Here is a 14056-nt window from a genome sequence, read left to right on the forward strand (position 1 = left end):
ATCAAATTACATGAATTCTTTACAAGCCACACCCACTGAACAAGAATAAAGTTTCAATCTTACCAGGTCTTTTGACATGTCCAAAATTGTTGTGCTAACTGTTTGTAAATGCACAGTAGGTATACTTCTGGATCTGGATCTGGATTGGTTACTCCGTATAAGCAGGTACCTGTATCTCAACAGAGGTACTTGTGTAGGGTGCACATAAATGTGACCAAAAATTCACAATGAGATAATACATTGTCTTTTCCTTTTTACAGGTAACAAAGTTGAGCCCCATAAGAAGCAGTTGCATCTGACTTTAGCATATCAGTTTCATGCAGTGCACCATGATATGCTTGCAGAATTATCCGATAAGATTGATATCAACGCTACAGCCAGATGGGAATTTAGGCTTTACTCTAGAGATCCACGTTCTGGGAAAGCTGAGGTAAGCATTTAGTATGGACATTTAGTCATGCTACACTGTTAAGCTGAATTTATACTCAATCGCTTTTGCAGAAGAGGTGTTCTCATGCATGCTCGGCGTGTACTTCCATTTTCAGAGTGTCAAGTCAATCAATCAATACAAATCGCTGAGGCAAAAACGACATCGCTTTTGCAAATTGAAGAAATCTCAACTTCCCAGCGATATTGCTTGCCACGTGAATGATTCAATCAACCATTTCCAACCAACTGGATCCATTATTTTACTTATTAATATACCTTTCTCAATTAATAACTAGCGGTGATGAATTAATTCAAAGCAATAATTATTGACAGCAACGGATGTTCTAAAAATGTATTTTATGGCATTTAGAATATTTTAATTGTCGTCTGCAATTGCTATCGCCGTGATAAGTATAAATGCAAAAGCGACAAGCGATGCATCACAAAATTCGGCGATGGCCCATCGTTTTCCAAAAGCGGTGCATTGCAATCGCTCGGCGATCGAGTTTAAATTCAACTTTGATTAGTCATGTGGACTAGCTATCATTCTGTCATGTTTAATGTGAAGGTATAGTTTCAATTTTGAGGTATTTAGTTTCATGTTAGCTTACGCGGTGAAGATGGAAATATGTGACCAAAACCATCCATCACAAATTAGCTGTAATATCAGCAGAGCTTGTTTTGTGGTATGGTCCATTGAACCTCTCAAAAAATAATAGAAAACAAAGGATTTCACAACTCTTACAGATTTCTACTACATTTCAAACAAGCAGCAGGGACACAGAGGGTTTAATATATCAATGTAAAGCTTATTTTGAGGAAAAGTTACCTGTCCAATACTTCAAAAAATAAAAATGCCAACATTACAGCCCATTTGTGGTGGACGGTCACATTATAGTCTATTAATCTATGGATCCACAATGTGGATGAGCACCCCTGTGTGTGTTTGTCGCCAACCGAGGACATTGTGTTTTGCTATCTAACCGAGGATGTGTGTATGACGTTTTCATCGCCTAACCGTGGACTAAAATGGCGGATTTTTTGTGTGTATAATACAAAACGGAATTTTAGCCATCACCTGCGGACGGTAGTTTTTACACGTGTGGTCCTCGGTTTAAGGCAAATAGCGCTATAAAGCATTTAGCATGCATTTGAGGTCTTTTGCAGCAGTTTGAGAATGCGGACTGTCCTCGGTTGGAAGTAAGTCCGCAGTTTAGGGTGAAAAATCTTGTGTGTGTCCTCGTTTGTCGGCAAACACGTACGCTGAGGTACGAGTAACTAACATGGATATTTAACCATATATGGTCATTTAACCATGATGGGCATTTATTCCTACTGTGAAATAAAAATGTGGGTCATTTGTCACATTGGACATTTAGTTGTATGTGACACTAAGTAATGTGTGTTATTTAGTCATTCAATTGGCATATTGAGTCATATCGGACATTTAATCTTCTGTGTATTTGGATGTGCTGGGCTGTAAATCCTGCTTAAGGGATGGGGTATATACGTTTGGACAGTATTTATTTTGGGACATTAGAGCACATCAGACATATCAAATTGCATTCTGAATCTGAAGAATGTCCTTCTGATATCAAATAATTTTGATTTTTGAAATTGCAATGTAATACACATTTTATGGCAAATGATTAAAATTTGATATTTTATAAATCTGATGATTTATAATTAAAGTGTATGTAAGTGGGATGAAAAGCCGACAATCAATTGAAAATTGTGACCTTTCGTATTGAAGATATGGATTTTTTTTCCAAAACACCAAAGAAAATTAGGTCTTTTTGGAAAAAAATCCATATCTTCAATATGAAAGGTCAAAATTTTCGATTGATTGTCGGCTTTTTCTCCCAGCTACATACACTTTTTGAATATATCATTTGATTTATAAAATTTACTTCGAGGACTGTTATATATATAAAAATGTGAAAAATATCAAATTTTAATAATTGGTCATAAAATTTGTATTATATCGTAATTTCAAAAAATGAAAATTATTTGATATCAGAAAGACATTTTTCGTATTCAGAATGCAATTCGATATGTCTGATGTGCTCTCATGTCCCACAAAAAATACTGTCGAAACGCTCAAAACACTCATTCCAGATCCCTTAAGAATGTTGGATCTGAGATGTTATTCACTGCATTATGCAGGATGAAATAGGACTTAAGTGGATTTGAAGTTAAGCTTTTTGAATATTGGGCTGATGATACACTACTTTAAAAAGAGTCTAATAATATTAGTAATATGATTATGATGAAAGGGTATTGAGAAAACACATAAACATGGATAAAACTATGGTCACATATGGGTATACAGCATGATGACAGTCACACATGTCTTATCTAGACCTCTTCTTTTATACTGATCTCTCTGTTATCCAGCTAGTTGATATTCATAGGAAAACATCTTATTCATGCTAAAACACCATCATTTCACACTCTGGAGCATTTGTAAGGCCATAGCTATGTTACCGTACACACAACACTTAAATAGCTTCAAGAATTTGTAATCTTTATGTCATTTGAGCTCTACCAAATGGCTCGTATATCAGCATGCAATTAGGTTAATGGCAACATGCAATTAAGTTCCAATCCCAATATGTTACACATACTGTAGTTCAAAGAAGGCCCCATCTGTATCCAGACAATTACTGGTCACTATAATTACAGCCGCTTGTTTCAGTTTACCAGATGACATATAGGGTGGTACAAAATTTACAATGGTATAACATTGAGTTTTGTGTGATCAAGCAAAAGTAAATTGAATGTGAGGTACAGCCAAATGAAACAGACCAATTCTGTTGTTTTGTGTTTTTATGAGGCTTATAAACTGTTCATATGTCAAGAAATTAATTATTCTATAGAGTTTGATGACATTTTCTAAAACTTAGTGAATTAGTTTCATATTGCAATCCTAATGAAATTGAAACTTATTTAAATGATATGACAATGTTCTATAGGAGGACATACATTAACTAATACTTTATTGATTTCCTCATTAAGCCCTACAAATTGTTTTGTTTTCCCCATCTGTTGTCCCTTTATTTGTCCAACAAACAAATAAAAAATGTAAATGTAACAATGAAATTCAAGCTGAAAAGCATTAAAAGTATTAAAAATTCAATATTAAATTTAAATTTGAGCACTTCTGTGTGTTTTTATGGCAACATGCATAAATGAAAGAAAAATTGGTAACAAAGTAAAAAGACTGATTCACCTTGGAAATGCACTGGATGGCATTAGCTAATTACATAAAGCTAATTGATCCACCTCTGGATAGCTAATACAATATGTTATCAATATCTCCATGTTATTTATATAGTGATGGTATTTAGTTTAGAACAATTGGCTGTTCCATTTAAAATCCACACTACCCCTGCAGTAGATTTTGGAAATATAATCCATAGGTGGGTGGGGGGGGGGGTAGGAATTTCAAATGGAATAAACACATTAGCAGTTCCATTTGAAACTCACTCTCCCTCAGAGGAAGATTCTGGTTAAATCTTTCTCAGAGGGTGTATGAAATTCAAATGGAGCTGCTTAATGTGCTCATTCCATTTAAAATTTCATACCCCCCTGTGGCAGATATTTCCATAATCTCCCACAGAGGTAGTATGGATTTTAAATTGAATAGCCCAATGTGATGTTTATCATGTTTAGGACAGACATTTGACTCAAGGTAAAAATGAGGTGACTGACTTGAGTGATTTATGTAGTGACTTGGCCCATTGAATTTGTGCTGGGACTAGAGGGACTTGACTTAGTTCCGGAATTCTATTATAAGGACCATCATCAATTTTCCAATCATAACCACGTTATCTTTTTTATCTTGCTTCCAGGTACTACGGGTTTTATACGCACACACACCGCGAGCTGACGACGAGTTGGAGCTAGTCCCTGATGACTATGTCTTCTTGCCGAGTAATGAGGTACACAACAGTAGCGATGGCTGGTTTAAAGGCACCTCATATCTGACTGGTTGTCAAGGGGTGTTTCCTGGCAATTACACTGAGAAGGCTCCAGAGTCGGATACATGGACAGTACATAGGTAAGAAAGTTTATGTTAGCCCTTTCACTGAGAAGACATACCCCATATAATGCAAGGATGTAAAGGGAGATTATGTCCTCCAGGTTCTGGAAGGAATTAATTTGTGCTACAGGAAGTACTTCAGTTATGGCGAGAGACCATGTCATTGGAGAGTCTCATATATTTTTTTTAACCCTATCTCAAAATTATTTGAGCAATCAAGCTCAATTGGTTAGTCATTATACTCTGGTGCTTTAGTCGAAATCCCAACTTGAAATTCCCTGGGCAAAGAACTAACTGCTTTAATATGGTTGCCCAGACGAGATCCTGGCTACCTGCTGTGAAAGTTCATTTTGGTATAAAGTGTGTGCTTCTGAGCTGCATATCCCCATTTGTTGCTAAATGATTTATTTGGTGTGTCTTGGTCTATTTTATAATTAAAGACAGAGATAAAAAGAATTTATCGCGTCTGACGTCATCTGTCAATCAAATTCGAGCACGGTTTGTTTACAAGTGTCGTGATGGTGACTTGCTGAATGCGGCGGTATAACCGGGCGCCTTATTGTTAATTTTGCACCTTCAAACATGCAAACCATCTCAAAAGTTAGGTCTTTATAGTAGGAAACTTTTTTTCGCGAAGGCACCATGTCAACAATGCCTAGAAAAGCTGCTTTTTGCCCTTGGCTGCTATTCCTTTTCTCCGATCAGCACCAGATAGATCGGTCTTCCTTCTACGCGCTATTAACCTGTGTAAACCAATCAAGGATCGTAATTGACAATGACATCAGACGCGATAAATTCTTTTTATCTGTCTTTAATTATAATGGTCATTAAATTCCTATAAAGTGTGCTGAGGCTTGCAAGTTTATGCTTGTGCATAGGTCACTAGAAATCATTGAACATTAAAAAAAAGTTATGTAAAGCAGGAAACATTATTTTTAATTCATTTCTTCTTTTAAATACTTGTGCATGGTTTTATTACTTGTCAACATTTATAACTTTTCACAACTGTATTAATTTCAGATCTATTCCACTAACAAGATCAAGAGGGGGAGGACCGGATGTGAATCTTAACCAAAAAGTGCCGACACCGCCACCTCCTGAGGGCGCTGATGAGGCAGGATCAATACGATATAAGAACACAGCGGGTCTACTCACATCAGAAAAAGATCACCAGTATGATAATGTGAGTTTGAATAAGGTCTACTACTCAAGTACCGTAATCATTGACAGAAAACATGCATTCAACTTTGAAATGCTCTTTTTTTTAACTAGATGTACTGCTTCCTTTGGCCTGAATATGATCTAGTTCTGTTATTGAAATGTTTTTTTCTTGTCAACATGTCGGAAAAATGAACAAACATGTCGACATAAAAGTATGCCCATGACTCAGTCGAGAATGTCAATGAAGTTGAATAAACAATCGTATATACCACAGTAAATGCATATTCTGCACATTATCTGTAATGCATGACATAAGCTTAAGTACCAGCTTGTGATGCTACTTACTAAACGTAAGACAGTTATTTTTAGATTGTTACCACTATTTCGTAAGTACTATGTGTCAAAAACGTTGTTGATAAATGTTTTAATCCAAATTTTATGTCTTTTTTCCTTAATTACTTATTAATATTGATGTAGATTGTGAGATTACAAAAAATGAGCCAAATGCGAGCCACCATTAACAACGGCCCTGTTGCCAAACCAGAGGTAACTGCAGAAGTCAGTCTGCCAGACCCAGCTCCAGTGGACCCAGTACCAAAGAAACCAAGGCGGATTTATGTAATACGACACGCAGAGAGAGTTGATATATCATTTGGGCAACAGTGGATACAACATTGCTTTGATAGCTCAGGTTAGCTACTTCATCTCAATCTGATATATATGTGTAGTTTGAAAGGTGTAAGCCAGAGACCCTCCCATCCATCTGTTCTATCGGGCAATCTCAAAAGCGGACGGGTGAAAAAATTCTTTATAGATTGTCACTTTTAAACAAACAATGAAAAATGCATAAGGTGTCTGATTCGATCAATTGTGACCGGACACTACGAATCAGCTGTAAAGTCGGCCCCGGTCAATTTTGTTTTATTTCGTGTTTAGAAAATATATATCATAAGCTTTAAAATGATATATTTTTTGACTTCAAATGATATCCAGAAGCAGGGTTATGGTTTGTTGAACTCTGCTCCTTCAACAAAATGGTGCCCTTTTTTTGGTTCTACATGTGTGTCTTTTTCCACATTGCTGGTAATAAAGTCATAGTTGGCGGTCATTTCAAATCATCCCCAAATCAACAAGGTTCAGGAATGTCTTCTTATCGTTAATTGTTGGTTATACATACCTAGACAAAATACAATGCTATTGTAACCCACCACTTGAACAGGATTTAGCCAAAGCAAACAAAGACTAGAGCTATTTTATGATTCTATAGAAATAGGTAGAAGATTATTATCCTCTTCAGCAATAGGATTATTGATTGGTTTAAACGCTATCAAATGAGAAACATGTCGCGCCCAATTAAGGTACCTATGAATACGACCTTCACGCACATTTTTTACACTGTATCTCAGAATACAATTTGCCGACTTTACGGCTCATTCGTAGTGTACATTCACAATTTATAGTACAATTTTCTTCAAAAAGTCTATAAAAAGCAATGTTTGGTGCATTATGGCAGTCGGAACTTAGTACAACAGTCTCCATTTTGATATTGCACCCTTGTATAATGTGTAGAGAATGGGGCTATTATGATTTGCAAATAAGTTAAAAAATAAATTAACAGTCTCGGACCATGTCCCCATTGTGCCGGTGTATATCATATGCAATATGGTATACCCAATAATAATAACTTGGTAATGCTCTTACCGCCTTCTATAATCACACTTTCGTACTTGCCTGTATCCCCATTTGATACATCTACATGTCAAAAAACACCAAATATGGACAGACCTACACATTTTGAGTTTTACTGGCTGTACCACACACACACGTTGCTGTTGTATTGGCCTTACCGTGGACTATTAAGTTTTTATCAGTGAGCATGCTTCGCCCCTCTGAGGACATGTTTCAGTGTTGGTTTGTGGAACAACTTCAATACATGGAGTGTTTATTTGTATGTGGATGGGTATAAATATGTGTGTGAGGGTCGGTGGTATTATGGCTGTGTGGTGTGGGTACTTGCCTGTTAAACTTCCAAATTACAATTTGTATTATTTTTGTGTTTTTCTTCCATTTTAGGAAAATACCAGAGAAAGAATCTGAACATGCCAAAGAGAGTACCACACAGGACTGGAAGTCCAGGAACATTTAATAGGGACTCCCCTATCACAGAAATGGGACAGTTCCAAGCTAGGTTAACAGGTAGGAACATTTTGTGTTCGTCTCTATGTTTGTTTATATCATCCACTACAAACCCTTCCTTATACTTTCTCTGTAGACTTCAGACGTCACTGATCACTGTTGTATGATGCTATGATATGACCCCCATGTACAATGTAATGGCCAGATCATGAGCCATTACATTTGTCATGTCATAGTATCAAATCACAACATTATGATAAGATCAATATAATACAGTGCCAATTTTAAACATATTATTTTCACACATTTCAGACAAAACAACTTAATATTGTGACATGTTTGTTTTCACCCAGGTGATGCGATGAAAGAATCTGGTGTCAGGATAGCTCATGTCTTTAGTTCACCAGCCTTAAGATGTGTACAAACTGCACATGCTTTAATAAAAGGTAAGCTTATAGATGCTGTAACATGTAAAATAGTTGGTCAGCAGCTGTCATTGTTCTTTGCTGGGTAGTTTGCACACGCATCATGTTTTGTTGCAGACCCATACTTTTGAAAATTTACCAAATCAGATAATAGGGTAATAAGGCTATTGAACAGGCAAGTTGTCATATGCTGTTCCCTGCAGTATGTCAATATACCGGTAGCTAACCCTTTGTTTGTAAACACTGCCATCATATTATTTATTTTATTTATTTTATTATTTATTAGACTCTATACACTGGAGATTGCACAATATCATAATAACAGTTAAATATAAAATAGCAAAATACATTCTGAAAAGATTACAATAATATACATGTTTAAAATACGAATTAATACCAGTGCAGAGAATGGGACGAACAGGTGCGTATCACCTCTAAGACCATCCCACCTCAAGACCAAAAATAAGCCGCCTTGCCCAGTCCCTCCCCTTTAAGTAGACCTGCACATAGTGCAGCTACATGAAGAAAACCACGCACGCACTGTTGGCTTCGAAATTTGAATCAAATTTTGAGTTTAAAAAAAGAACCGCATTAGTTTTAAAAATAGAAAAAGATAAAGAAGACCTAGTACTAGGAGGAAGCCGATTCCACAAAGATACAATGCGGTTGAAAAAGATGACTTGAATGCCTCAGTCCTACAAAAAGGAACCTTAAGAAGAAGAGGAGCAGTAGATGATCTAGTGGTGGGATGCCCTTGTCCAGACCCAGAGTTGCAAAATTTGACATATTTGTCAATGTCCAGGTCATACACACCTGTAATACACTTAAAAAACAATGAAAGGTCAAGCTGTTCCCTACGCATTGTAAGAGGGAGCAAGTTCAATTGGCACACGCGCTCCCGATAGTCCAGATCAGGATAGTGCATAATGAATTTGGTAGCTCGCCTCTGGACACCTTCCAGGCACTCAACATTGTGTCTGGAGGTACCACTCCAGAGGCAGCTACCAAACTCAAGATCACTCCTGATCAGGGCTAGATACAGGGCTTTGGTGACTTTCACAGGTGCGTTAAAACCTACAGTGCGCTTAATCAGACCCAATTTTCTATTGCACTTTTTGACTACATTGTTGATATGAGTATTCCAGTCTAGTTTTGAAGATATTTCAATACCAAGATCTTTAATGGATTTAATAGAACTAAGTTTAATGTTGTTCATGAAATAGTCAAAATGAAATGGTTTTCGTTTTCTGGTGACCGAAATAACTTGACACTTGGAGGGATGAAAATTTAACTCCCAGGTGCTGCTCCAATCAACAAGTGCATTGAGATCATTCTGGAGCAATTGGCAATCATTTAAACTGTCAATATTCAAAAAACATTTAGCATCATCAGCAAAAAGGGCAACTTTGGTATTCTTGGCAACACTGGGCAAGTCATTGATATATAACACAAAGAGGAGGGGACCTAAGATGGATCCCTCGGGACACCGGAAACCACAGGCAGCCAGTCAGAGTAAGTACCATCCACAACAACTCGTTGACGTCTGCCTGTCAGGTAAGCTCTAAACCAACAAACAAGATCGGAATGGAAACCAAAAGAACTGAGTTTGTGAACAAGGAGGTCATGAGAAACGCTATCAAAAGCTTTGGAAAAATCCAAATACACCATATCGACTTGCCCAGAGTTGTCAAGAACAGAGTTAATGTCATGGAATACCTCAATAAGCTGAGTAGCTGTGGAGCGGCCCTTAATAAACCCATGTTGGAGATGGTAAATCTGGTCTTTGACTACAGGAAAAATAGTATCAAAAATGGCACGCTCCATAACCTTACCACAAATACATAGTAATGAGACAGGTCTATAGTTACTGGCTTGCTGTTTGTCAGATTTCTTAAACACAGGGACAACGTTAGCATCAAGCCACTGGCTGGGGAGTTTACCCTCTGCAAGAGATACATTAAAGATATAACATAAAGGATATGCGATTTGATGGCAACATTCTTTAAGCACTCTAGGTGACAATCCATCCGGACCAATAGCCTTTGATACATCAAGCTTTTTAAGGATTTTAAGCACCTTATCTTCCTGAATTACTGTAGTACCCAAAAGATCATGGTGACGGATGGAAACTGTAGGAAGACTAGCACGGACCCTAGGTTGAGTAAAAACAGAGAAGAAATAGTTATTGAAAAGTGTGGCTTTCTCACTGGGAGTGGAAGCTGACGTGCCATTGTGACTCACAAACTGAGGCAGGGGATTTAGATCTCGTTTTGGATCGATAAAAAGACCAAAAGCGCGTTGGGTTGTCAGACAGCGTGGAACTAAACCCGGCGATGTAATCATCATACTTGCGTGAGATCAGGTTTTTGAGACGATTGCGCAATTTCCTAAATTTGGCCCAGTGGTTAGCCGAATCACTTTTCTTTGCACGTGTCCACGCAGTGTATTTCTTTTTGTGTAGATGCCGAACCTCTGAGTCAATCCAGGCAGGACTTGTGCTGTCTTTTACTTTGACCTTAGGTATATTCCTGTCAAGGATGGAAACAAAAATATGAATAAAGTTAGACCATGCGGAATTGATGTCAATGGCATTATAAACCTCAGAAAAATCAACACAATTCAGCTCAGCTCTAATTTTGTCAAAATTTGCCTTCTTGAAATTGTAAACATGCCTGCTTATTGGTTTTAAGCGAACAACTTTGGTTTTTATAGTAAATTCCAAAAGCTTGTGATCAGTTTGAAAAAAATTCACAAGAGGTTACAACATCAGACAGTTTATCAGGCGTGTTTGAAAAAATAAGATCCAAAATGTTATCACAGTCAACCCGAGATGGAATAAAATTGACTTGGGTGAGACAATATGAATTCACGGAGTCAAGAAATTGACTCTCAGCATCAGATATATTCAAATTGTTTCTACAGCCATCTATCTTTGGCAAATTAAAATCACCAAAGACATGAACAATGTCAAAACAATCAGAAACACGAGATAAAGTAAAATGGAATCTGTTTGCAAAAAGATCAAGTTTGTAGTCCTGTGAGCGATAACATAAAATCAAGGCCATCTTCTTTGATCTGTTAGGTCTTAATTCAACAACAATTATTTCAGCATCAGATGGCTCAAGATCAATCCTCCGAAGAGACATGACAGATTTGTTTACACTACAGATTACACCACCACCACGACATTTCATTTTGTCAGGTATTCTATCCTTACGATACAGTATGTAGTCTGGGTGGGAAACCTCAGCGTCAAGAATATTATCATTCAGCCATGATTCTGTGACGAGGACGATATCAAAAATCTTTTTACACAGAATAAAACCATAATCTCTTAATTTATTGCACTTTTTGTTGACAGTCTTAACACTCCTTGTGTTTATATACAGAGTTTTCAGTTCATTGTTTGAATCTGGACCAGGGTTTAGTTCGATATCACCACTGATTATGATCAAATTGATCCGAAAGGTTGCACAAGAATTTGAGTAGTACTGTAAAGGAGCTGTAAGTTTCTGTTTCTGGAAGTTCGGCATAGACTGGTATACTGCTTGAAAATCTGTTGTCCAATAGCCAATGTCGTGACTAGTATTGAAGTTGGTAGTAACAGTTGTTGATGTTGAAATGACAAGCAGTGTGATGATGGCGAAATACATGGTGAAAAAAATGGAACATGCTCACCTTAATAGACTGAAGATTCAAGAGCTTGACAGTTAGGGATGTCAGCCAGCAATTGTAGAACAACTGGTTTCAGCTCCAAGTCTGGTCTGGACCCAAAGTACTGAAGGAAGCTTAAGCTTACAGCAAATGGTGCAGAATTCGGCAGGTGTAATTTCACAAGTGCAAAATACAATTTTAGCTATCAAAATGCAACTTGCAATTCACATGACAGTTGGCATACATGTGTAATAATGGTATAAACACCCTAATTTGGTTTTAAAACTTTAGCTTCTGAATAAAAAATAGTGAAAAATATTGAAAAAACAGGAGCAGTGAAAAAACAAGTCATCCTCCTTCAGGCATCTCAAAAAAAAAAAAAAAAAAAAAAAAAAAAAAAAAAAAAAAAAAAATCTATATTATCTATAGATTTAAAAAAAAACACCCCAAAAAACATGATTCTAGTCATTTTATGTAAAATGCAATGCTTCTTCAATTATATGGTAATTTTCCCTGATCTATTCAGCAAAGATTCCCATCCAGGAGAGGGGAGGGGATTCTTTCGGTCAATGGTTAGGTTTGTATATCAGGGATGGCAAAACTGACCATAAACAGGAATGATTAATAGTGGGAATGACCTGTGGGGGAGGGAACATAAAGGTGACAACAGTAATTCCCTACATTTTACTGGGATTAAGAAACCAGACAAGTAGGTTTCAGACCATTGACAGTTTTAGTATTTGGATGTGTTTTTTGATTTGTTTTTACTTTATTACTTATGATGAAACTAATGCTGAAGTAATATTAATATTGATTATTGTTCAAAATAACTAATTGTGTTATGCTTTTCAGGTCTTGACAGTGCTGCTCCAAACGTGAAAATCCACATCGACACTTCCATATATGAATGGCTTGCATGGAGTCGAGGAGTGTTGCCAAAATGGATGACCCTGGCGGAACTCACTAAATTTAATCTCAATGTGGATCCAACGTACAAAGAGTTAATCAAATCGACTGATTTGAATTTGCAGGAGAGTTGCCAGATGTATTACAAGCGCAGTGATGCGTTTGTGAAACATATATTAAAGGAGTATCCTGAGGGTGAGTAGATGATCGATTCACTTCATAAAGCAACAATAAAAAACATAACATAAAGAAAATCTCTACTAGTTTGAGTGGTCATAACTTTGAGCACAAATAATTCAAAATAATAAGATTGATATGAACATATGGTGAATGTTCATAAAACAAATTGGAATGATTGATAAATTGATGAATAAAAGTTGGTGTAATTTGAAAAGTCAAACAAATTTCCGTGGTGTGAAGTTGCATACTCACCTTAAGTGAGCGGCAGTTAGCGCATGTCATTGTCGATAAGAATCCAACTTGATCGCGGTCTTTTCAATTTGGAGAGCATTATGCACGGTTGACACTGATTCAAACACATGCTTTTATACAGTATATGAAGCAGCAACTTTTTCAAATCGCACCAAATTTCATTTAATCCTTCATTTTTAGACCACTCCAATTTGATAGTAATATGAATTTGGTAGTATAACTGCATAATAGTTAGGTCCTGAAGATGTCAGCGTTTATCCTGACAAAAGCTTGACAGTTCATACTTGTTTGACGGTGATCCTGTTGGAGCCTGTAATGTGTAATATGAATACGAGAGGTATAAAGTCTATTGAGCAATTCAGCAACATACAAATCAGCAAACATAGTTTGAGAATTATTTTTTACTGAAAAACTATTTTGAAATCCAGAACATAATTCATGGTTTTACTATATGTACAATATAGTGTAGATTTTGAATATTCTTTTAGTTAATTTGTGTGCTTCAACTTTGTTCGTCTATAGGTGACATTGTAATTGTGGGCCATGCCAGCAGTTTAGACGGCTGCACTCGCTGTCTTCAAGGCCTCTCAGCAAGACAAGCTGTGGAATTCTCTAAAATAGTACAAAAGGTAACTTGATTTTTGTACATGTATACTTTGTACATGTATACTTTTCCATAATAGCCCACACTTGGGGTGTAGATTTCAAACGGGGTTGCCCATTCAAATAACCCTGTTTACAATTCACTTTCTGTGTGGAAGGTTAAGGTCATGTCTTCCATAGGAGGTGTATGGATTTCAACTGAGAAATGCAGAAATGTTTTCTTTTTCGAATACACATCACTGAATATGGATTAACGGAAATCAGT

General features: G+C 36.7%; 1 protein-coding gene across 3 annotated transcripts in view; it reads left to right on the forward strand.

The window, feature by feature from the left end:
* Positions 1–14056, forward strand: part of LOC140170006 (ubiquitin-associated and SH3 domain-containing protein B-like) — a 60902-nt gene that overhangs the window by 39389 nt on the left and 7457 nt on the right. For all 3 annotated transcript variants that reach the window (XM_072193316.1, XM_072193315.1, XM_072193317.1), the window contains 8 exons: positions 261–430; positions 4284–4492; positions 5495–5657; positions 6113–6326; positions 7709–7831; positions 8125–8217; positions 12703–12951; positions 13711–13817. In XM_072193316.1, the coding sequence (XP_072049417.1) occupies positions 261–430; positions 4284–4492; positions 5495–5657; positions 6113–6326; positions 7709–7831; positions 8125–8217; positions 12703–12951; positions 13711–13817 (1328 nt within the window). The remainder of the gene's footprint in view (positions 1–260; positions 431–4283; positions 4493–5494; positions 5658–6112; positions 6327–7708; positions 7832–8124; positions 8218–12702; positions 12952–13710; positions 13818–14056) is intronic.

Source organism: Amphiura filiformis, chromosome 14, assembly GCF_039555335.1.
Source record: "Amphiura filiformis chromosome 14, Afil_fr2py, whole genome shotgun sequence".
Classification (NCBI taxonomy): domain Eukaryota; kingdom Metazoa; phylum Echinodermata; class Ophiuroidea; order Amphilepidida; family Amphiuridae; genus Amphiura; species Amphiura filiformis.